The sequence below is a fragment of the Mixophyes fleayi genome, chromosome 10 (assembly GCF_038048845.1).
Source record: "Mixophyes fleayi isolate aMixFle1 chromosome 10, aMixFle1.hap1, whole genome shotgun sequence".
NCBI lineage: Eukaryota > Metazoa > Chordata > Amphibia > Anura > Limnodynastidae > Mixophyes > Mixophyes fleayi.
Genome location: NC_134411.1, coordinates 6,800,304 through 6,825,904, shown reverse-complemented (window position 1 = coordinate 6,825,904; position 25,601 = coordinate 6,800,304). Strand labels below are relative to the sequence as shown.

The following is a 25,601-nucleotide window of genomic DNA, read 5'->3' as shown; positions in this document are numbered from 1 at the left end:
TACAGGTGAGCAATCTGATTTAGATTCGACAGAATTGGAGGTCGACACCAAGATTGCTGACCTGAGCTAAGGTACAGACAGAACTGGAGGTCGCCCTGGACACAGGACTCTGAATATAACCCGGGTGAATAAAGTTTTCTACTCTTCAGGCTCCTCTGTTTAGAGATTTAGATTTGACAAAGTAAATGCCCCAAAATGTGTGACAGTTTACCAGAAATCCACTAGCTAACAGTGCTATCTTTAAAGTGGAACACACCAAAATGCAGTGAGTAACTTATGAATAGTTTCCCGATGAATCACAACTTTTCTGATACGGAAGAGGCGAGACAATGCCCTATAGTCTCTTCTAGAACATGTTACATATTTTACTGGTGTATTTCCAACACCCAGACTTCCCACGAGGACAAGGCTTGGCTATAAGTGCAGGAATGTCCTGAGTGACGTCATCACAGTGTGACGTACACAAGGCTGGTCCGGGATTCCAGTCACAGCGTACTCATACTACACAGTGAGTAATGGGAGGAGATGCCAGGACCCTCCAGTGTGATGAATGAATGAGGGACCGCTCCGAGAGAAGCCGCCATCCACCTTCTGCCTAGGTTGCTATCAGGATAGTGAGAGCCGGGGACCCTACCCATCTCCCGGGACACCGACAGGTCCGACACTCTACCTCACCGCGTGAACGCGCGAGCGCGCCCCCTTCTCCCCCCCCCGCGCCACGCCCAGCGCGAGACAGGCACCCGCCCCCCTTAGTCGCGGGAGCTCGCGCCGGGTCCGTTACAGAGAGTCCCGTCACCCGGTCACCGCCATGTTCAGCTGGGTCAGTAAAGATGCCCGCAGGAAGAAGGAGCCCGAGCTCTTCCAGACGGTGGCTGACGGTCTCCGGCAGCTGTACAGCCAGAAACTTCTGCCCCTGGAGGAGACCTACCGGTTCCACGACTTCCATTCCCCGGCCCTGGAGGATGCCGACTTCCACAACAAGCCCATGGTGCTGCTGGTGGGCCAGTACAGTACCGGCAAGACCACGTTCATCCGACACCTCATGGAGCAGGACTTCCCCGGCATGAGAATAGGGCCCGAGCCCACCACGGACTCGTTCATCGCTGTCATGCACGGCCCGGTGGAGGGGGTCCTGCCCGGCAACGCGCTGGTGGTGGACCCCAAGAAACCCTTCAGAAAGCTCAGCGCCTTCGGGAACGCTTTCCTGAACAGGTCAGTGTGCGTCAGACGGTCCTGGAGTAACCAGAGTCCTCTGCAAACTTCTCTTGTCATTGCCACAGGCTTGGGCTACCTGTGCTTGGCGTAGAACTACAAGTCCCAGCAAGCGCTGCTTGCCGGTGGTAGGTATGGTTTGCTGGAACTTGTAGTTTCACAACAATTGGTAAGCCACAACTCGGCTAGGTTTGTTTGCTCTATGTGTTAAGATATTCGGGAGAGTTCTGGCTTTGGGAATACATTGAACAGGCAATCTGTATATATGTACACAATGGATATGAGTGGATGGTAATCTTTAGCATACTAATTGTAAGCCAATGACCAAAGCTTGCCCACCTTACAATAGCGAAAACACACATTGGCAGTACACTCACTGAAAATAAGAAACATTGGATAACTCTCTTGACCAGTTTTGGACAACCTGTAGCTCTCCAGCTGTTGTGGAAGTAAAACTACTGTCAGAAACCTGTGGTTCTCTACTTGGAGAACTACAAGTCCCCATATACGCGCACATCCTTGTGGAACTTGTAGTCATGGACGTAACTATCTTGGGTGTATGTTTTGCATCAGCTAAGGTCCCTGGAGGTGAGGGGGTCACTTCTGGTAATACAGCATTCAGACACATGCATAAAGGGGGCCTTGGTAGGTGGAACACCATCGCCGGGTCCTAAGTAAATTTTGCAATGGGCCAGGCAATACACTTTCGGCCCTGCTTGTTGTTCCACAATAGCTTGTGAGCCATTCTTCTTTACATTCACTCTAGAGTAGACACCTCTCACTGCTTATGACTGTATACAGCACTACTGGATATATTGGTAACAATGGTAATTAAAAAACAAAACAAAAAAACACACCCTTACCAAAGCAAATATTCCTCAGTGGTGTAGATAATTTACTTAAACGTTACCTAGTATCCAATTTGGAGTATAGAAGGTAAGTTGGTAACTATCGCTTTTGTGAGCTTTTGTGCATTTATAAAAATATTCTTAGGCCAGCAAATATAAACACAATTAAATGTTTTAAATAGTCTATAAATCAGACCTCTTAACAGAAACCCTTTCATGTTGAATATTGTTACAAATGTACCCAAGTTTATTTATGAATTACCTTTTCTTTACATTATTGCTTAGCCAGCTGACGGATGTTATTGCAACTCTCAAACCAGTCCTCAGGATATCCTTAACGCAGGAAACCAGGAACTTTACTGACATTATGTATTGGGGGGGTATTTTGTCACTTTAAGTTTCACCACCCTGCATGCTTATACATTGTGGTTGAAGTTTATTTCTTTTTAAAGCTGTATCATATATGGTCATTTGATTGTTTTGGCAAAATGGTGCTGTCAAAATCCTCACTTCTCCTTATACTTGTGTACAGCTTTTCTCCTATAAGTTTAAATACTTTAATGTTTATAAGCCATTGCATAGCTTTCTGAAGACTTTTTCAGAAAGCTTGCTTAGAAGAGGTGTGAATGTTCATTCACTTAAGCTGGGTACACACTACAGAGATTTCAACCAACTTTTTATACGGAGCGATTTTACATGCGATCGATGTTCCGATCGCTCGGTCCATGGACTGCATACACACTAGCCTTGTTTAGGACGATAAAGGGAAGAGCGGACGTCCCATTAGCGACTTTTTGCAGCCATGTTGTCGTGAGCAATGACTGTAATTTCATACTCACTGTTGTGGATCGGTCGGAAGTTTATACATACTACACAGCTGAAACGAGATTGGAACAAAAATATTAAACGGTACGACCAACCAAATGAGGCGACAATTGTCCATTTGGAAAGACTTTCGACCATCGTGTCACTGCACACACTGACCCGACTTTTGAACGAGAGGTCGTATGTCGGCTGATTTAGCGGATTATTGGATGAAAACTGTGTAGTGTGTACCCAGTTTAACACACAAGGGCAAGTTTCGGTCATCCACGATGTAAGTGCATGCACTGAAGGTTAAGGACCATTACTGGACCCTAATCTTCAGAGTGCTCACATACATATTTGAATAAAATTTGACGGCAATAAACGCCTTTGTATCGGCCTTAATAGAGAGCCTTTGAAATGTAGTTTCCCAAATGCTGGGTGACAATCTGCATAGTAGTATGCTGGAAATATTAAAAAGTCTGAAGTTGCAAGAGTAGGAGACTCTTTTGATAACAGAATGGAAGTGGGGTTTGCAGGTTTTTTATGTTGATCCACAGATGACTATTTCCCATTAACATTCATATTTCTATTTTGATATGGTCTTTAGTACCGTGGGGATAATGTATAGCCTTGTTAGATTGCATTTCAATTCAATTGGTATCTGAAGGACAGGCATCCACAGAGTTTTGACAGAAATCTGTTTAAGTAAAAGGTGTGGCAGCCAGTATAAAAAAAATTCCCTGTATGATATTGACTTTATGTAAAAAGGAGATGGAGAAGCTAGTCTAGTAACCAGCCATCCTTATGGAAGTGCCAGCTAGATGTTTAAAGGTCCCATGTGATCATCCTTCCCTAACTATTGTGTAGAGATAGGGCCCAATACTTGTAAAAGAAACACAGAATTTTGCAGGTAAGGAATAGAACCTTTTCCACTCAATATTTTGTTAGGTAATTATTGCCAAGTTAGATCAACCATGGAAAATTAGACCCAAACGTATAAAGTCTAATAGCTAAATATATTTTCTTTCCATGCATGAGTTCCAAAATTTATACTAGATCTGTTTGTTCTCATGAGATGTGGCCATGTTGCTGTTATTTTGTGACCTGGCCTTGTTTATGGAGTTCTGCAATACTTTTTTCATACAGCTATTCACGTATATATTCTAGTCATATTTATAGGTTATAGTTAAGATGCTTTTTTAGTTAGATTTAGAGTATTTTTTTCCCCCGAGACTGCATGAAATAGTTTAAACTTTGAGAGCACCAATCATTGGTTTATATAATCAATGCTTTTGGGAACTATTTGTTAAATAGGTGGTAAATCTGTATCTTGAATATAAGCATTGTGATCTAATCTAGAGAAAATATTGATTGGGTTTGGAGTGCCTGTTTTGTGGACACATTTATTTCCAGCAAGAAAAAAACCGCACAGATGTCAGTCACTGCAACACTTCCCTAAAAAGAGGTTTTGTTGGGGAAGCACCCTTCACCTGTCATACAAAAACAGGTGCACAGATTTAGCCCATAGCAGCTAATCAGATGTTTGCTATTTTATTTTATTTTTTTGCTAAAGTGCACTAAAACAAAAAATGTGGCAGATTGCTGATCTTGCTTTCTCTGCATCATGTTCAGACTTGGGACACTAGCAGTCCCACCATGTCAACATAATGGTATACTCGTGTCTGCATACTAAGGCTTTTGCTGATACTATATAGTTATGGCTAAAAATATTGGTACCCTTGCAGTTATTTTTCTAATAGTACAATTTGTACCCGAAAATTGTTGAAATTAACAAATATTTTGGTGTCCACATGTATTTCTTTGGTTTGCAGTGGATTGAAACATAAAAAGTAGACAAATTTACTAAGTTAGCTTTTTTCACACACAATCCTTGAATGGGCCAGACAGTTATTGGCACCTTTTAGAGGTAGTTAGAGATAAAAATAATTAGATTTCAAGTAGTAACCTGTAGAGTAGCCGGTGCCTGCAGTATAAAAATCATTAAACATGCTTGAATAGTAAAAAGGACTAATTTTCCTGTTTTGTGTCACTGTATGTACTGCAATGAGCATGGAGAAAAGAAAAATAATTTTCTGAGGAGATCAGACAGAAGATTGTAGCCAAGCATGGACAATCTCAAGGCTAGAAATCTCCAGAGACCTTGATGATTCCATTTCCACTGTATGTAATGTTGTTAAAAGTTTAAGGCCCGGGGGTGGGGCCAAGCAGGCACAGGGAGTGGACGTGTTCTCTGCGAGCTCCTTGTGCGGACGCCCAATTTTCCATTATAGGGTTACCTCCTCTTCCAGAAACCTGATACCTTGCTTCACTAATAGTGTCTCCCTACATCTGGGAACAGAAGGGGCTTGCAGTTCTGGAATCTTCTCTGCAACTGCACTCTGTATTTGGGTCTATATCTTTTGTGAGCGCCATTACTGGGTCCCGCTTCGTCAGTGTCCTCCACTAGCAGCACTTCCAGATTCCATCTGGGCTAACTTGGGACACCACACTGCATCGGCTGGACTGACCTAGGATGGCTCCTTTACCCCAGGAGCAGAGAAGCATGTTCTGCATCCATCGGTGGAGCCACCCAGCGCAAGGCCCTCCTGCATCATTGCTCAGAACACCGCAGTCTCTCTCCTGCAGGTACCTCTGCCTATCACTTTTTTTTCCCCCTCCTATGCCCTGTTGGTCCTCCCTCCACTAGAGGACGATCACAACTGTGCACTTCTCCCATCTACCTGCACGATCTACATTGTTGCTCATGCTGTAAATTTGAGACCATGCTTTCTATCTGCTCTCCATTTGAAGCATCACCTTGCTTTGCTATCACTGCCTCCGTGACTGGAGAGTTGCCTACGCATGACTGCGTTTGACTACTAAATCTTGTTTAAGCGGCTGACCCTTGTCTTAACATTACCACCTATTCTAACCTAAATGACACACGTGGTCCTTTCATACATCTGCGTGATTGCCTCTCATTGACTGGTTTTATTCCTTTTGCATAAAATATGGCCCTGAAAAACCTAAGGGTACTAAGCCTATTCCTGCAGTGTGAACTATTTTAAACACCTTGTGGAAGGTGCAGAATAGAATGTTCAATCTCAGTCAAAACCTCGACTTATGTCCGATCCTGCTACTTCCTCCGTGGGATTGTTGGACCGCCCTCCTGCCTCTACAGTTCCTCTTGGCGCTATGTAACTTATGCTCGCTAATCTCAACTCGACTCACTGTTAACAAAAGAGTCTATACAGGAGCTCAAGGGTGAGATTGAGGAAATTGGAGACCACACCAAATGAGTTTGTTGCCTCCCACAATAACCTCATAGAGCTTCATGATACTCTGAAGCAAGAATTGCATCCTACTAAAGACAAATGGCGGATATGGAAGCTCGGACGCAACTCTGTAATATCACAATTATGTGTATTCCAGCATTGCTTGCCAATGTTGACCTTCCCTACACCATGGCACTTTTTCATAAGCTGCATACTTTGGCTGAAGATCATGATCTTATTATTGATCATATTCAGAGTACCTAGGCCTAGAGCATAAACAGGATCCTACCCTAGAGAAACACTCCTCAGAATACATTTTTCTCCATGGGAAAGAGAAGTTTTTGAGAGGCTAGAGCAGCTGAAAATACTGAGGTCATCTCTGAACTCCAGCTGTTCCCTGACTTCTCTTCGGCTACTATCCTTAAGAGATCATTCCATGCTGTCACGGAAGCCCTACAAGACAATGGTAATCTTTACCACTGGGGATTCCCTGTGAAGCTCATTATACAAAGGAACAACTCCACCCATGTTAGTACCACTCCCGATGAGGGGGGCTCAGCTATTGAAAGTCAGGGGCATCATCTGTGTCCCTCTTAATTTCAAACTAAGATCATGAATCCGTGCTTAGTGGATGACAGTGGAACAGGACTGATCATGCTCTGAGAATCCTTGAGGATGTCTTCTCTTTTCTCAGACTTCTACTTTGGACCTGTCTTAGTTTCCCAGTTAGACCCTTTGCTTGTACTAGGACTATAAAAGTGTAAGGCCCATGGCACCTCTACTAACTGCCAAATAGATTCAAGGTGACCTTCAGAGACGAGATATGACCGTTTTATTTTGCACAATCCACTGCCAACTGAATGGGTTAAATGATGAGGCCCAGGAAGGCCCCATTGCTTAGAGAGAGAGACCAGAAATCCTGACTGCAGTGTGACAAAAACAAACCTGAACAAGCCAAATTCCTTGTGGGCGAATGTCCTGTGGACATATGAGACCAAATAGCTTTTTGGTAAACTACTTCATCTTTATGTTTACAGAAACCAAAATAAAGCTTTCAAAGAAAATACACTTCTCTACAGTCCAATATGGAGGAGAGTCAGTAATGTTTTGGGGTTGCTGTGCTGTATCTGGCACTTTGTGCCTTGAGCCTGTGCATGGCATCATGAAATCTGGATATTAGCAGGAGGTTTTTTTAGCGCCTTGTTGAACCCACTGTCAGAAAGCTGGCTCTCCATTGAAGGGCACAAGTCTTTCAGTAGGACAATGACCCCAAAGAACTTCAAAAAGCACCTAGGAATGGTTTCATTTTATGGTTAGAGAAAATTGTGCGTTGAAAAAGTGTAAGGGTGTCAATATTTTTTTGCCCACAATTGTAACTGTTATATGATGATTATTTAAAACCACTTCATAATATCAAAATAAGTCATTTATTTTAAACCTGCACAAATAAACAGTGGTTCACAACCTTTGCAATGCTAAAAAATCTGCCAGTATATATGCCACAACATTATTTTTTGTAAAAATACTGAAATGTAGATTACTGAATACATGTGTGTGTTTGGAAACCAAACGTGAATACAGCTAATGTATAATCTCCAATTAAATATATTTAATATCTAAAGTGTTGCATATATTCAAATTATTTTAAGTGTTTTTATTTTGTTACCCTTGAATTCTTTTGACCATTTCAGTCTGGCATTGTGACACACAAATGTGTCCAGGCACACTGGTTTGGAGTTGCTGCATTAGGGATTGGGGATTTCCAACGCTACTTTGTCTTATAGGGATTTGTTCTGAGTCATGGTGTTTTTTTTTTGTCTATGCTTTTCTGGGAATGCCCTCAATTTTATTTCTAATATAGAACTATTCTACTCCTTCCCCTTTTATTTTTGAATAAGCTATTTTTTGTAGTAATATTAACTACATAATGTTAGATTTAGATTATGTAGTGGTACTTTTTATTTATTTTTGTTTACGCTGAGTCGGGGTTCAACAAATATTTTCAAATTTAGAAGCCCTTACATTTGAAAACATTTTTATAATGCGCTAATAGCATACCATACATAGACCCCCTACTTATTTACACACTGCTCATCCCCTCTTGCAAACATTACACATCCTCAATTGTACATCATAACTACTCCCTTTCCCCTTCTATCTTCACCACAATCCTTGCTCTTTCTTTTTCTCTAAATCTCACTTTTCTACCCATGCATTGAGCCGTCTCTGAGCACGGCATGACACCGTAGAAGATGAAGTACATATGTCCTTTTTCACAAAGGGCGCTACTTTCATCATCATCAACATTTATTTATATAGCGCCAGCAAATTCCGTAGCACTTTACAATTGGGAACAAACATTAATAAAACAATACTGGGTAATACATACAGACAGAGAGGTGAGAGAACCCTGCTCTTAAGCTTACAATCTATCTTTTCAGATATTAAACAAAAAGAAAATTGTCAGCGCTTATCCTTTAAACTGCATATCTGAGTGTGTCTAGCAAAATCAAAACATGAGGTATTGGTTCATATTTTGATCAAAAGATTTAAGCCTGCATCTCAACGTCAAGGGTACCTCATAATATGCAGGTCCTACACTGACCTATATGCTTTAAACACTATTAAAATGCAGATATTCGTAGCTGTGGTCCCAATTTTTAGGAAACTCGACTCTTGTTGGGCCATGCATTGACTTATTTGTAGAGATGAGCGGGCTCGGATATCTGAAATCCGAGCCCACCCGAACGTTGCCGATCCGAGCCAGATCCGGGTATTCCCGCCAATTGCAAAACTGAAACCGAGGCTCTGAGTCATAATCCCGCTGTCGGATCTCGCGATACTCTGATCCTAAAAATTCCCCGCTAGCCGGCGCCATCTTCACTCGGGCATTGATCAGGGTAGAGGGAGGTTGTGTTAGGTGGTCCTCTGTCCTGCTATATCTCGTGCTGTGCTGGGGAAATAACAATGCCCAGAGCAGAGCACAGCACTCCAAAAACAATCCTGAAGTCCATTGGTACTGCAATATTACAAAGTTCACTGATTCTGCAGAATAGACTGGGAATTAGTGGAAATGATTGTTATTGAGGTTAATAATAGCGTAGGAGTGAAAATAAACCAAAAAACTTGATTTTAACACTTTTTATGTTTTTTTCAAAATAAATCCGAATCCAAAACCTTAAATCCAAACCAAAACCTTTCGTCAGGTGTTTTGCGAAACAAATCCAAACCCAAAACCTCAAGCAAATCCGAATCCAAAACACCAAAAGTGGCCGGTGCACATCCCTACTTATTTGTTACACGAATGTAGTGACAATCCTTGGTGTTGAATATAAATATTTAAATTGTTATACATATAAGACATGTTCCCATAAGAGAGGCATGGTATATCTGCATACAAGTTAGTATAAGTGGGTATTTTTTTTCTACCAATTTTAGGAATCTGAGCTCAATGGTTGTCAGCGATGCAGATTATTTAAAAGGCTTATGCATGTTTTAGATTACTATAACTTCATAATTATATTGTATTCTGTGAGAACCATTGTGCCCACCTACGCTAGGTGTGGACTGCATATCATTTGTACACCCTAAAACCATGGTTTCTATTTACTAATACTAATTAATATATAAATGCCAAAATATGGGGAATTATAACATTGTGCTCATTAACGAGCAGAATGAATTCCTAGAGTATTCATAGTGGGGTGATTTTGTTTTTTGAGTAGTTCTTGTTACACTTGTAATTGATTGTCATGGGGGTACGGTTTTCTTCTGAAAAGTGATCTTTTATCTAGCTCACCCTAGATTGTTGCATATAAGACTGCACTTCCCTTCACCCTAGATGGATTTCTATTGACCCACCCTGAAGAAGTATGTGTGAATCACTAGTGGGGATCAGGGCCAATACTGTGTTACCGCACGTCACCTCTAGAACACTGTAACACCACAATTTTACTATAAGAAGAATCTATCGTATTCCTGTAAAATGAAAGAGAATCCTCAGTGATTACAATTCATTGTTTTCACATCATTTTTGGTTGTTAAAATATTTATTTATTTTTTATGTTTGTCTACCTTTTTTGTGTAATGACTTTAGTTAAATATATTTTCCCAGAAGCCAATCCGAAAATGTTATTCTATGCCAGTAACAGGTGAAAACTAATGTCTGGGCACAGCTGTTTGCTTGTCAAGTTGGAATGAACAGCTGCCTATTTGTTGTGCTATAAATAGGGAATTCAATGGAAGTCTTGACTGAAAACTAATGGTAGAGCTTCATTTCATACATGCTACTTTGTACTCTTTAATGAGCTGAGGCCGGCATGATAAAAGTGTATGTATGTGTATATATTTTTATAAGTTTGTGTGTGTGTATATATCAAACACACACATTTGTTCATACACTGTCTTTGAACAAGACTTACACATCCTTCCTTTAACTGTACCCCACGTCAGATATTACACTGATCACACATGGACCCAGCATCAGCCCTGCACCTGGATCTGCCCCACCCACTTCCTCTTGCAGCATCCTGTTGTAGGTAGAAATATTTCGCAAGACACGGCTGTGTGACAGGGTGATGACAACTTTCCTTTTTCTCATTAAAAAAATATTATTCTTGATTTTCGACACCCTTGATACTAGGGTGTCTAGGTGTAATAGCTAGATAAATTACAAAAAGTGTGTATATCGTCACACAGTTCCCGAACCAACTGCAGCATAAATTCCCTCAGGAAATCACACGTATTTCAAAATATAAACAGTAAACAAATAAGAAAGAATCCTAGGAAAAAAATATAGTTCAATTTTCACTGTAGCCTTTTTGCTTTTTCTCTCGTTTCTTTATGAAGTAAAAAAAAGTTTAAATAACATCATGTTTATATTGGAATTACACTGTTGTTTATACTTTTTATTTCATATAGTAATTTATATCTGAGGAAGAAGAGCAAAAAAGTGAAAGGATTACAGTGAAAATTTTAGTATATATTTTGTTTCTACTTACCAACCAACAGCACTGGGATTCTTTCTTTTTGGTTTGTTAGATATAATAGCTGCTGTTATAAATGGATATAAAAAAAATCTTCATTAAACAAACAACTATGCTTGTATTTTAGGAATGCACCATCTACTGGGAAATATAAGGATAATAGTCCTTTTCAGGGTTCTGTTACCTGTATAAAACCCTGCAGCCTCATTCATTTGCATGGCATATGTTTGACAAGTGATGTCATATGTAAATACACAGGCATGCATTTGGGAAGGGAGCAGGTACCCACTGTTAACTTGTAATCATTGTCATGCCATGCTGTTTTTGATCATGGAGAGCCATGGACAGATGTAGTTCACCATGGCTGGAAGCCCTTGCTTTCCGTGGCAGGGACTGGTGCTGATTATAAAGTAACTATAGGGGTCCAGTTAAGTGATATCCACCAAACCTGCTATTGGGCAGAGAAATGTTCCCAAAGTGGAAAACCTAACTCTCTTATTATACTGGGGACTGTACATTTATTTACTTTAACAAGATGTCAAAAAAAATTGAGTTATAAAAAGACAGTTTGGTTATTATTTTTTAAATATAGTTTAAACCATTAAATCACATGTCTTGTTTATAGTTCTTTGTGGCCTGTTTACTATTTGGAACTAACAGATTCTTGTTTTGTTCTTGCTAGGTTTATGTGTGCACAACTACCTAACCCTGTCCTGGAGAGCATTAGTATTATAGATACACCTGGCATTTTGTCTGGGGAAAAGCAACGAATTAGTAGAGGTAAGTGCTTCGTTTTAGTGTCATATTTTATTTGATTATTTTTATTTGCCTGAACTTTAACATCATATTAAATCTGACACGCACATATTTTCCATATTGCAGATGAGTGTGAATTGTATGCTCTTCCCTATCACCAAGAGGCAGCACAGTTTGGTTTATAATTGTAAATGTTTAGCCAATCATTCTGAAATTGCTCTCTATATGTTGCCATATTTGACAATATTTTTCATACCTCTAGACACTGATTTTTGATCAGAAAATACCCCCCTTTTAACATGAATATTTAAGAAAATTCTTTGTTTATGCTGTTTTTCTGCAATACCTTGCCAAATCTAATTCCATAGGATTTGGACTTGATTGTGTATTGAGGTAATTTTGGAGCCCACACAAGATGCAATGAATTCACCAGACCAAATTCAGCCACCTATGGGTTGCTGCACTTTCAGTGAAACAGAGAAGTGGGTCTTTTACAGATCTGTTCTTTCTATCAACACTCAATATAAGATTGCATTGTGTTATGCACATGATTGAAATATGTGAATACTCATACTGTCATATCTAGCTAGTGTCTGCTTATAGAGCAAAGTATCATTAGGTGGAATCTGTTTTATGTGTTTTTCAGTCGAGGAATGTTATACATGCTGGAGTTCAAATGCCAAAAGTCTTAACATTTTATGGAAGCAGTATCTTGAGAGAGGCTTTTATGTGCCTAGTTTCTCTTTCTCTCTTGGTCACGCTATGCTTAGTACATAATAAAATCTTCTTTGAGTAAAGCTGGGTACACACCTATCCTGCAGATCACACAATTCATGACTGTTTGGTCAGATATTGCAAAAGTGTGTATGCTCATGTTTTATCGTCCCTAAACACACTGCATCTGAACAATGTTGGCCGAATGTGGAAGAGTGTGTGCACTCACGACCAGCAGTGTAGGCATAGATCTGTAGTGTGTACAGAGTCACAATCTTTTCAACAAGACCACAGTTATGAGAGATGAAGATCTGCATCTGTTAATTCAACAAGCATGGAACTTTTTCGAAATGCTAGTGTGGTTGGATAACTTAGAAATAACTTATTGTACAAATGTATATCTATTTGTGGCACAGTGATTCTGCAGTGTATTATTGTAAGTGTGTTAATGTTTGTATTGTACATATATTGGTTTCTGAGGTAGTATGCCATTTTAGAGGCAACTTGTTTCGCTAACCTTTTTGAAGAAAGGAAATCCCATTTTAAGTAAGCATTTGGTCTGGATGATCAACATCTCCTTTTAGTTTGGCTGCACAGCAGGGTGTCATCCTTTGTACCTTCTAATATCCTATAACCCTCTGTACCTCTTGGCCTGCTTCCCTAGCCCTGTTTTCTTAAGCTTAGGCCTACTTCTCGCTGGTTACTACCATCACTCTCACTCACAGTCCTGCAAATCATTTGATCTACATTGCCATGTTGCCTGTATTTTTATTCCTTCAGTATGTCTGGTCTTTGTTTTCTGTTCTTTCATGTGTTATGGATCACTGCTTTCTGTATATGTCATGTATGGCGCTGCGGACCCTTTGTGGCACCTTATAAATAAGATAATAAAATCTTTTGTGTTAGAAATAGGAAACTGAATCTGAATAATGAAAGCGCAAGTAATTACAGATTTATGTAATCTGTTACCTTTAAATGGTGGTAATTCCAGTTTTAGAGAATACATTGCGTCTTAATGCTAAACAAGAAATGTGATATCCCAGACTTTGTGGTGCAAGAGGTTTGTGATCTGTCCTGTCAGCGTGTTTCAGAAACTGTATAAGTCTGCAATCTGTACTTCTGGTTGATCACCAGTACCTCTATGTGGTGTGTAAACGGTCCTTATGAGGACCCTTTAAGAACAATAAATCATCACTGCATTCAAGATTTTGCCTTATGCCTATTGCCTGCCGTATCGTGTGACCAACAGGTAAGAGAGAACACTAATCTGTTTTCTGATGAAGTCGTCTGCGTCACTGCATTGCTTGGTACCGCGCAGTCCTGATCCATAATAAGTGCTCAGGAGGAAGCAGCCAGTCACCAGCAGTGAGACACTGCAGCATCTACATACTAAACACAGAAGTAAGCAGTTCCAGGTACCAGTGAAGGAGCCTGATGATGGTAGTGTAAATCCTCCAACAACTAGTACGCAGTTGGCCAGTGTCATGTGGGAGGTGACACCAGTTGGAGTGGTCAGTAATGGCAGGTTACTGACAGACAGAAAGAAAGCCATACAAGCTGTGTAAGACTCCAAAAGGTACAGGTTAGCAGAGTAAGCCCACCATGTCGTAGCTAGTTTACTGCTTTTGTCTTGGTCTTTGTCAGTATTGAAATAAATTTAAGCTTCCACCTATATTTTATATACTTGTACTTGCTTTTCTAGCCAGTCACCATCTCCGTCTCTTGTAACACTGGTGCACCAGCAAATGCATAAATACTTAAACTCTGCAATACATTTAACAGTACAACAGGGAGAAAAGGCATAGCACCAACCGTAGGACATATGCCAAGATATAAAGACAGCTATTCAATCATGGGGGATTTCACCACCCCGCATGCCTGGAATAACTGTAGTGTACCAGGCACTACCATTTGAAAAACCTCTTTACTGTGTTTGGAAGAAGTGTTAAATTATATACATAGTACATTCTCACCTAATTATGTACAATTTCTGACATGATAGTTTAGAGTAAATTTCTTTATATACTTTAATCGCTGCCTCTTATATTTTATATAGCTGAAATGTAAATTGTCAGTACTGAAGTAACTGCCAGGTGATATCTGTATCTTTCTTCTTGCCATTTCTCTAACCCTGACTATTTTGTATTTTATTTTTTGCCAAAATGATCATGTATTCTGCAAAAAATGCGCTATGTCCTCTGAGGCAGCTCACACGCACAAACTAGCCCTCAGGATTGTATTTGCAACACGTTTCTTTGAGGTTACAGTTCTGAAATGTTAAATATCAGTATGTACTGTCTAGGTTGGGCGTAGTGATTGTGTTTTCGAGTAAAGTTTTGCCAAAATAGACTTGTTTGTAATCTAAACACATACTGGATATATCATAACTAGCTAAAAGTAGTTTCTGCAAAATTCTTTAAATGTTCAGGAATCCTTTGTGCTTAGGAATATTTCTAGGCAGAAATTCAACGACCAGTAAGTGAGGTTTTTATGGAGAGAAATTACTGGTACATCCTCTTTCCCTCACCCCTCATACACTATAATGAATTTGGCAGCTGGCTATTGACAACTAACTGTACTTTATTTCCAACGGACTGACCAGTGCTCAGTCAGTTGTTCCTGTATTTGTTACACTCTTCCCTTCCCTGTCAATAGTTCCTTCATGCCCCTGGTAGCAGGAAGCATTGTGCTGAGGAAGATAAGGCCACAGTCTCTAGTCCAATGAGCTAAAGCATGGACGTTTCTGTAAACAATGTTATAATCTCTTAGGATTGAAGGGTTGATGTTTATTTCTTCCAGTGATTCCCTTAATCTATAGTATAATATGCTCCGAAATCTTAGTATGTTTGTTTACAACTGCAATTTTACTAAACCAGAACTCCATAGTTCAGTGTTGGGCCCTCAAAGAGGTCTAGTTGGGTCCCCTTTGCTTCTCGTTGAGTCTGATGGTCAGAGTCAAAAGAATGGACTGTTGGGAGTATACTTACTAATATACCCCTAAATAAGCTTGATGGGCTTTGTCCCTAGTCTATTTATTTGATTAGTCCGTGATTGGATTGTGAGGTCTTCTCACCAGTTTAACTAGCCAGTCATAGGCGTTAATCTACTGTATAGGATGTATTCAGGGCTGTTTATACAATAAATAGGCAAAAGGGGCTCCGTGTTCTCCCCAGAAGATTTTGCCAGCTGGGTGGCTTTAAGAAGCAGCCGGGGTGGGGGCAGTTGAAATACTTTGCAATAAGAATGAAAACTGTTGGAGGTTATTGTCCACACCTGCCAGGACTGGTCAGACTGGTGGTCAGTGGTCTAACACACACTGCTGGCTGTAGTGCTTAAATAGTGCCTGTTAGAATAGGAGAAACAATGATTTATTCTGTTATAATATGACTGTTGGGATCACAGTGCATGGGTCATGAGTTTGAGTACCGAACAGGGCCTTATATGTGTGGCATTTGTATGTTCTACCCGTGTTTGCGTGAGTGTCTACCGCAGGGGTAGGCAACCTGTGGCTCTCCAGGTGTTGTGAAACTACAAATCCCAGCATGCCTTGCCACCTATCTGCTGGTTATCTACTGGCAAAGCATGCTGGGACTTGTAGTTTCACAAACACCTGGAGAGCTGCAGGTTGCCTACCCCTGGTCTACCGGGTGCTCCGGTTTCTTAACACACTTTAAAAAAACAAGTAGGTCGATTGTCTGCTGACAAAATTAACCCTAGTCTGTCTGTGTGTTTGTAAATTTAGACTGTAAGCACCATAGGGACAGGGACTGATGTGAATGACAAATATTCTCTGTACAGTGCTGCAGAATTGATGGCGCTATATAAATAAATGGTGATGATGATTTCCTGCTTTACCCAGTCCCCGATCCGTGTCCTGTCTTACAAAGGTGGCCATGTGCAAAAATCTGTTTTTCATGTTCTCCCCTCTGATCACTTGTCAAAACAGAACATAGGGGGAGATAGCATAACATGGCTGTGTATACACAGCCTAAGTTGGTATGTCTTGTTTCAGTGATCTGCATGACAGAGAAATAGATTAGAGATTTCTTTAAAAAAAATCTTACAGAATGTTAGAAAACACAAAGTATATCCTTTCAAGAAGATGATGCGAGTGGATAAATGTCATCAATGTGGTGAAGGAACAAAGTTAATTTAGCATTTGGCCAAAATCTGGTTAACCCAGCAGAAAGAATTGTATTTAATGGAAAAATGTGCCCAAACCATTTTTAAGCAAAAGCCCAATATATAAATATCCTTTTACTACAGCTGATTCCTATTCCATGATACCTAGAAACAGGTTATAAACAGCTTAAGCACCAATATATTTTAGAGTATCTGCTCTTTAATTTAAAAGGAAACTTTATAAAAACATCAACGGGCTGTCTAGCTGTGGTTGAGATGTTTAATAACCGTTTTATTACCATTCTCCATAGCATTGTTATTTGTACAGGAAACTGGAGTCAGCAGGGGACAGGCAAACTGTTGTGTGTGCACTCTGGGATACCTCTACTTGAATTACAAACTTGTTCCACTTCACTGAACGGAAGAATACATTGCAGGGCGGTGGTTTATGTAATGTCAGAGTTATGAAAGCAGGCAGAAGTGTACTTTATCCTAGCTGTCTCCGTTTGTTATTTTAATATGGCCTGCAGTATAAACTCTGTAATGCACATTTGCCACAGCTCTACAATGATATGAAGAGCAGAGATCTCGCCCAAATTCAGATGCAATCAAAGGATTTTAATCTACCAAATATAAAATTATGTATCACAGTTAGTAGTATAGCGCCACCATATTACAGCACTTTCCAGAGCATATTGAATCATTCACATTATCAGGCACTGCCCCATTGGAGCTCACATTCTAAATTCCCTACCACATAAACCTAAATGTTTTTGGATTGTGGAAGGAAGCTCATGCAAATATATGGAGAAAATACAAACTCCACACAGCTAGCGCTGTGAGGCAGCAAAGCCAACCACTGTGCATATATATGACAGATGTGGAGTGTGAATTCTATTATTCCTGGTCATGTTGTCTTTAGTGATAACTTGCTGCAGAGTCTTTTGTTTGTATTCAGATAACCAAATGTGTAATAGTTTGTAATAATCTAATTTGCTTGCAGTAAATTAGGGTTTGAGAGAGAAACAAACTCAACCCTGCGCCCCCCCCCCCCCACACCCGCACGCTAAGAACCAGCTACATAAACCCATTCTAAATTCTTTATTTTATTATTACTTAGCTGGTTTGGAAGAGAGCATATAGTGTATAAGGATCCATATCCTGTGTGAGCTAGGTCACTGTGGGGCGTTTTTGTTTTTTGTTGTGTGGTCTTTTTTTGTTTGATTTTTTTTATGTAGGTGTTTTTTTTTGGGGGGGGTGGGGTGGGCAAGCTATATTGTGCACAAGCCACTGTGTTTGTAAAGCGGTAACATGACTTCAGATGACGTGGTGGTAGATCCTCCGCAACTTGGGCTGCAGCAATAATGCATTGCCTAATTTCCTTCCCTGATTACGAGATGTGTGTGGAAATACAGGGCTAATTGTGATATGTTTAATCAAGCTCAATTTCTATTGGTTTAGCCACATCTCAGGTCACGTGATGATGCTAATGTAGCCAGGTACACTTTAGTTTCCCCACAGTCTAGAAAAACAATGTGATAGAGGCTGCCAGAAATTGTATTTTTCTAAACAAGATTGCTCCTATTTCTAAACTTTGTTCAAAAGTTAAGCTGGGTACACACTACAGAAAATTTCTCGCGTGCAATACCTTTAATGATTTTACCAACGACTGAGAGTCCCGATCAGCATACCTATTCATGTCTACACACTTCTACTACTTACCTTCAAATCTGTGCTCTTCATCTGTCATAACCATCTGCTGAAAAGGTTGGGTGAAAAACCTGTATTGTGTACCCAACTTTGTTAATGTTAAATAGGCATTCTACCATTTTCTTTGTTAAACCACTTACCTACTAAAGGTACTGCAGCAGTGTGTAGTTTACAGAATCCAACACTACCTTTTATGTAAATGTAACTAAACAATAGCTTGTTCATTGGATGCCATGTAATATATATGTGACAATTAAATTTGCAGTGTCCAGTTGCTCTTTTATTTTCTATAAAATATTGAATATATTATGATGGCATTATGTTTACAATTAAACGTCCCAGTGCCCAATCAATACATGTTAATGCGTCATTGAAAGGTAAAGATGGGAATTCCACACATTCATGTGACACATCTAAAATGAATGACATTACAATGTACTTAAGTATTGCTAGTTATAACATAATGTAACCAATAACTATAAAATGTTTGTGTTACACTTAAGATAATGAAGGTGTACTTTTAAATTAAATGATTCTGCCATCACATCCTTCATTTATTCTAGAAATCTATTTATTTTGTATCTATCAGTGTCATTCCTCTATTTTGGTTGCATCCTGTCCTTAAAGCAAGAGATAGATTCAGCAGGCATTTCTAGTACAGTAGTTTAGAAGAAATGCTGACCCTAGTTTGGGAAGAGGAATGACCAGCTACTTAGAATAGAAATATTCCTCCCAGATTTATTTAGCACACAAATGGACAAATTCTTTGATGCATATATCGCCTTTGCTGTCTTATTGGTTTCACTACAACCTTCACATTTATTATAGTCCCAATAGACACTGGCTCCTAGATAAAATGGTCTTGTGTATTTAGTACTAGCAGCAGTTTCCTTGTATAAATAGCAACAGATTTGCTTCTTGCCATATAAGGATATCCAAATTTGACTCTTGAACTCTGACCGATTTTATGTCCCACAAGGGTATAGAGTAAAACTGCAGATAAATATGTAAAGGGAAGGAATGCTCTACAAATGTAAAGACTCTGCTAGATCTATATGGGAGTTTTCACAAGTATCACAAGCACAGTTCAGGCAGTTCTAAAACAAACTGATGACTGGTATGAAAACTGCTTAATGCTCACCTTTTACCACATCAGCTTGATGAAATGGTTATAAAGTTAAATGGTTAAAAAGGAACTGTGTGCACATAAGGAATACATACTGTTATTTGTAGGGCTGTGTTTGTCTTATGTGCCTTATTAAGTGCAGCAAATGTGTGGTTTCCTTAGCAGTCCTGGTTGAAATGTGAACAGTCATGGCTGGCTGCTGCCTTCTGACTCACCCCTCATAGCCCCACTGCAATAGAGAAAGTGGAGAGTGCAAGTTACATACTTTTTGCTGTGAGTCATTTACTTATCTACAGGCAAGAACTGGAGAAGCAATCTTCATTTTTTAGAAATAACTACCCTGTGAAAATGTCTTCAGTGGGTATTTGCATCCCAAAGCTCTAGTGACTGATGTAGTAAATGTTATCAACTGACAATAAGAGATCTGTTTACTATTATACATATTCTTAGGCAATTTTTTCACAAACAAACATTTTGGCTTCACTGCTTTTACTTACAGTTTAAACACCCCACCCTATGAAAACTATATTCAGTGGCTCCAGAGGGAGCAGTCAGAGGGGGTCTGGGAGAGCTAAGGGCCCTAGAGCACAAGAGTCAGTGGCTCCATTTCTATAGTCACACCAGCATTTATCAGGTTTTGTTTACTCTAGTCTAAAAGTAAACTAGGAGTTTTAAGTGAATAGAAAGGTAAATATATTTGTACAAAGGGTAGTGCAAGTTTCCCTACATTGGCTGGAGACTGTTTAAATCTCAGACCTTTACCAAATTACTTTTTTCTCCTTTTATTCCACCACCAAAAGTGAAATGCAAGATCAACTGAACAGGGAAATAAAGCCTCTAAAATCTCTATATATACTGTGCTGAAAAATAAATAGTATTGCTGATTAAAACATGGCTTTTTTAGTGATGTACCTTTCTACATTTACAGAATGACGGATGTACAGTTTTGTATTTTGTACACAGCCAGTTAACCTGTTTACTGTTCCCACAGGTTATGACTTTGCAGCAGTGTTGGAGTGGTTTGCTGAACGTGTGGATCGTATCATTCTGCTCTTTGATGCTCACAAGCTAGACATATCCGATGAATTTTCTGATGTCATCAAAGCGCTCAAAAACCATGAAGATAAGATTCGTGTTGTGCTGAACAAGGCGGATCAAATTGAGACCCAACAGCTTATGAGAGTATATGGGGCCCTCATGTGGTCATTGGGTAAAATCATTAACACTCCAGAGGTGGTGCGTGTTTACATTGGTTCATTCTGGTCCCATCCTTTGCTCATCCCAGAGAACCGCAAACTGTTTGAAGCAGAGGAACAGGACTTGTTCAAGGACATTCAATCCCTACCCAGGAATGCAGCGCTCCGCAAGCTAAACGACCTCATTAAAAGAGCTAGACTTGCCAAGGTGAGAAGTGATGTGAAAATTAACAGTGACTATATTGTAGCACTTGGAAGGGAGTGTATTATTATTGAGACTTAAGCATATTATGTGCATAAAGTTTATGATGCAATTATATCATTATTAAGTCTTACCCAGCAGAGCCCGGAATCCATAGTTCATAGTGATGATATCTAATGAGATTGGTGTCAAGCAGATGTAGTAGAACTCCTTTCCAGTTAGAAGTTCCCATAGTGATGCAGCAGTGACTGGGAAAATGTTTTCTGTTACAAGAAATACTTCAGCTATAAAACGCAGCAATCCAACTCAAATGTTGGTTCTCCTAACATTTTGGTCTTTATTCATTTTTCAGAGACTAGTAAAATCAAAGGCAGAATCATGTATTTGTGCCTCCACCAACAGTTTTAAAGTTCAAGTTAAATACTTAAAACTTTTTAATTGTGTGTGGATCTTGTTTGGAGCATGTAATTACTTTAACCAACTACTGCCTGGAAAGCTTTCGCCCCTTCATGAAACCAGACTAAATTTGGCATTCTGGAGATGCATTGGGTTTTTTGGAGTTTTTTTTTTTTAGTTTTATTTTTTTTTTTTAGTCAATTCAAGCTGATTTTCATCTCCTTTTTGCAGAACAGATAGGGCTTTATTTTCTTATGCATATTAATACATTTATTTTATGGCTTTTATATATAAAAAAAAATATTTCCAATGATTTTTCTAAAGCTACTTTTAGGCTAGCAGTGTAACACCAGACATCTACCTATTTATTTCAAATGCAACCAGCTGACCCTAAGACACCAAGCCTCCTCCCCCAAGTAATTTGGGATAGGGTCAGAAGTGTCATGGAGAGGGGGTGACATAGTTTTGGATGGAGAGGAACTGAGGTGTGATAAGTACTGGGGTTTTATTTTAAAAAAAATATATATATATATATAAAGGAAATACTTTTTTTTTGGTTTTTTTTTGTTATTTTATAATTGCAGTGATAGGGTATTCAGGCAAATATCTAAACAGACAGCACATAACTAAAAAGTTTTCCTTCGTGGTATAGCTGTGTAATTTCTTCAGTGTTCACCATTTTACACGTCTGCATGAAATTAGCCTCCTACTGGGCCGTATATATATATATATATATATAATTTATTATATATTACACACACACACACACACACACACACACCTATTGAGAGTGTGAACTTTCTATGTACTCATTCATATTTGGTAATGTATTGTGAAGGGGGCATTCATGTGCCTTTTTTTCCTTTGTTAAAAATAAATTAAATAAAAATCAAGGGTACTGATACAATTTTTGATGTATGTTCATGGTGTATTTTTGCATTCAATACTAAATGAGACGCATGATATTTACCCTGATTATATCTGGCTATGTGGTTTGCTTATTTTTGTTTCTGTGCAATAGTAACAAGTTTTAGGGAAATCAAGTTTCATGAAGACTGTTTCTTTCTTCACTGTTAGATGGATTATATTTTCTTGATGTACAAATACAAACCTGTCATCCTCCTCCAATATCTCTTTCAGGTCCATGCTTATATTATTAGTGCATTAAAAAAAGATATGCCAAATGTCTTCGGTAAGGATAATAAGAAGAAGGAGCTTATAAACAACCTGGCTGAGATTTATATGAAAATAGAAAAGGAATATCAGATCTCTCCTGGAGACTTTCCCAGCATTAAGAAAATGCAGGTAAGAGGTGATTTCCCTAAAATGTTGTGTATTCCAAACAAATGCACGTGGGCAAAAATGACCCGGCAAACTGTGTATTGTCCCAGAAAATGTCCTCGCTGCTATGTGAAAGAGTATTTTGCATCAATCTGCATATATCCAATATCAATAGAAATTTCCCATATTTTTAAAGAGTATAACTTTGGAACCATCCTTATAAAAGGAAAGTATAATTCCAGGAAAATTATTTTTATTATCATTTAACAGTGTATCTAGATGTACATTGTCTGTCATCCTTTTTAGTAAAATATAGCAGGTAGGTAATGTTAACCTGCTATTTGTGTACTGGAAAGGAGGCACAAAAATTTTACATTCCCTTGACAAGTGCCCTCTCCATGTTGTATACAGCAGGGTTACTGAATATAGCATGAACTCAACTGCATTGTTCAAGACCTTAGTCACTTTTGTGTAGCATACATCTGGGTATATCTCCCTTTTGTACTAGGTGAGGAGGCAAAATACACACTGCAAAGCGTTCAGCATGACCAGCAAGTTTGTTGGTTATTTGGCTTACTTGGGTGGATGAGTTGGCGATCATTCACACTCATGGAGATATGTGGTCAGTTTTGAAGAACAGACTAGGTCCAACATATTGTGATTTTGTAAGTTGCGTTACATGAAGAAACTTGATTTGAATACAGCTTTATTGGACAAACAGTGGCAAGATCAATTAACTTGACCATACGTTTTCGTAGAACTAAACAATTGTACACCTGCAAAGTTCATTCTGTTTGCTGTTGGTAAACACCGCACAAGACAACTTTAAGTGATCTATGGCAGTGTCAATCAGAAACCGCAGAATATAGATAGAAATCTGTATGCTATACATGTTAAATCTCTGCAATACATCTCACTTGTGTGTAATCTGTTTCTTTTTTCCAGGAAGTTCTAATGACCCAGGACTTTTCTAAGTTCCAGTCCCTGAAGCCAAAGTTACTGGACACAGTAGATGACATGCTAGCCAATGATATTGCTCGGCTTATGGTCATGGTCCGGCAAGAGGAGTCCCAGATGACGAACCAAGTGGTGAAAGGTGGTGCATTTGAGGGAACCATGAATGGTCCATTTGGCCATGGATATGGTGAGGGAGCTGGAGAGGGCATTGATGACATCGAGTGGGTAGTAGGGAAGGATAAACCAACATATGATGAAATCTTCTACACACTTTCACCCGTCAATGGAAAGATCACAGGTGCCAGTGCCAAAAAGGAGATGATGAAGTCCAAACTCCCCAACACAGTTTTGGGCAAGATTTGGAAGTTGGCAGATGTGGACCGAGATGGGCTTCTTGATGATGAAGAATTTGCCTTGGCAAATCATTTAATAAAAGTAAAGCTAGAAGGGCATGAGCTACCAGCTGATCTGCCTCCTCACCTGATCCCGCCATCAAAACGGAGAGTAGAGTGACAACAACAAGCCAGGCCCCTCTTCTCCTTCAGAGTCTTCCACTTTTTTCTTTATTAAATGCCTCCCTTGAAAGAACTCCCAACATGAGGGAGGAGAGTTTAAAACATGTAACTTTCTAAATGTATAACAATTCTTATAACACAGCTTTAAAAATAAAATGAACAATACTACCTTATTAAAGGAGCAAAGGTAATGTGTCACTGCAGTAAGATTAAAATAAATTTTAGATTTGTTGTGCAGCCGAGACATCATAATTTCACCTATCCCAGGTTCTTGCCTGGTAATGTGATGAAATTAGTAAAACTGGGTTCAGCAATCTTTGGTGGAACATCGTCTGCTTTTTGAGCCATCCCGTACCCTTCTGTTTTGATGTCATGGAATTTGCATAAACTGTTTTAAATGATCAAAATCAAAGTTGTGCCTCACACAGGGCACTCACAACTTTATGTATTGCATTCTGCTATTGTTCAATGGACCCTTTTTAGTATAAGTGGGTTGGTGTTTACTGAATAGTGAAAGTGAAGGACGTCTGACTTGTGTGCAGGTAAAAGCATCTGACGAACACCATCTTATGGCCTTATTCTAAAATAAATAACAGGAGACATCGGAGTTCAAAAGATGGACCAACAGATTCTTAATTCACATCCAATTTGCTTGTTTTGAGTTTCTGTACTTAGTCCACCTAATTTCTATACCTTGATTGTATTGCCATGCAAAACACTGAAGCTGCTAAGTCTACGTTCAATGCCAAGAAATGTCTTTAATGTAACATTGTCATCCGCCCAGTATGATTACTTTTGCATTGTTTCCACTAGCTGTATTTGTAAAATTCCATGATAATGAACATGATATTCCTTCTCCTTCTGTTGCTGTTTCAGTATTAAATACAGAATGCTATGCTCACATTTTTGTTCCAGCATGACTGAAATTAATATATTGCGCTTTGCTACAAGGGTATTGAAGGTAAAGTGTTTTTTTTAAATGTATTCTTTGCTTAACTTCACTGACATGACGGGTAACGTGCTAATGCAAGATGTCATTGCTAGCTCATCCACAAAAGAAGAATAGATAATTTACATAGGTAATTTGATTGACTGATTGGGCTTCAGGAGGATGATTAAATACAGATTTCCAGCAATCACTAGCACAAACCTGTGTAATTAATGTGTATTCATGCCTCTAGCTTGTCATCACCCCATATTATTTCTCTAATATGATACATTTCCAAATAAACTTGTTGGAGGTTTTTTGGGTTTTTTTTTAAACAAAAACTTTTAGAAATTGTCCTAACTTCTCTGTAATTTCAAGTCTCATGCTTTCAAACTGTGTTTTTTTGCGATTTGCTCTTCCTGTATCTTATATCAACACTTTGGTTTGAATGGATGTGAGAGACTGATTATATTTGTCCATGGAGAGATGTCAGGAACACATTGCTGGTGTGTAGTAAATTAAGGCAGTAATGTCTTCTGTTGTGACATTATGGATACATTGATTGGTAGGA

At 39.2% G+C, this 25,601-nt stretch overlaps 1 protein-coding gene across 1 annotated transcript; it reads left to right on the top strand.

Moving 5' to 3' along the window:
* The first annotated feature begins 454 nt into the window (after nt 1-454).
* On the top strand, nt 455-25,346 carry EHD1 (EH domain containing 1). The gene is made up of 5 exons (XM_075187759.1): nt 455-1,212; nt 11,810-11,907; nt 20,547-20,959; nt 22,490-22,654; nt 23,576-25,346. Exons 1-5 carry the CDS (start codon nt 809-811, stop codon nt 24,098-24,100), a joined length of 1,605 nt encoding a protein of 534 aa, XP_075043860.1. The 5' UTR covers nt 455-808; the 3' UTR covers nt 24,101-25,346.
* Nucleotides 25,347-25,601: the final 255 nt, after the last annotated feature.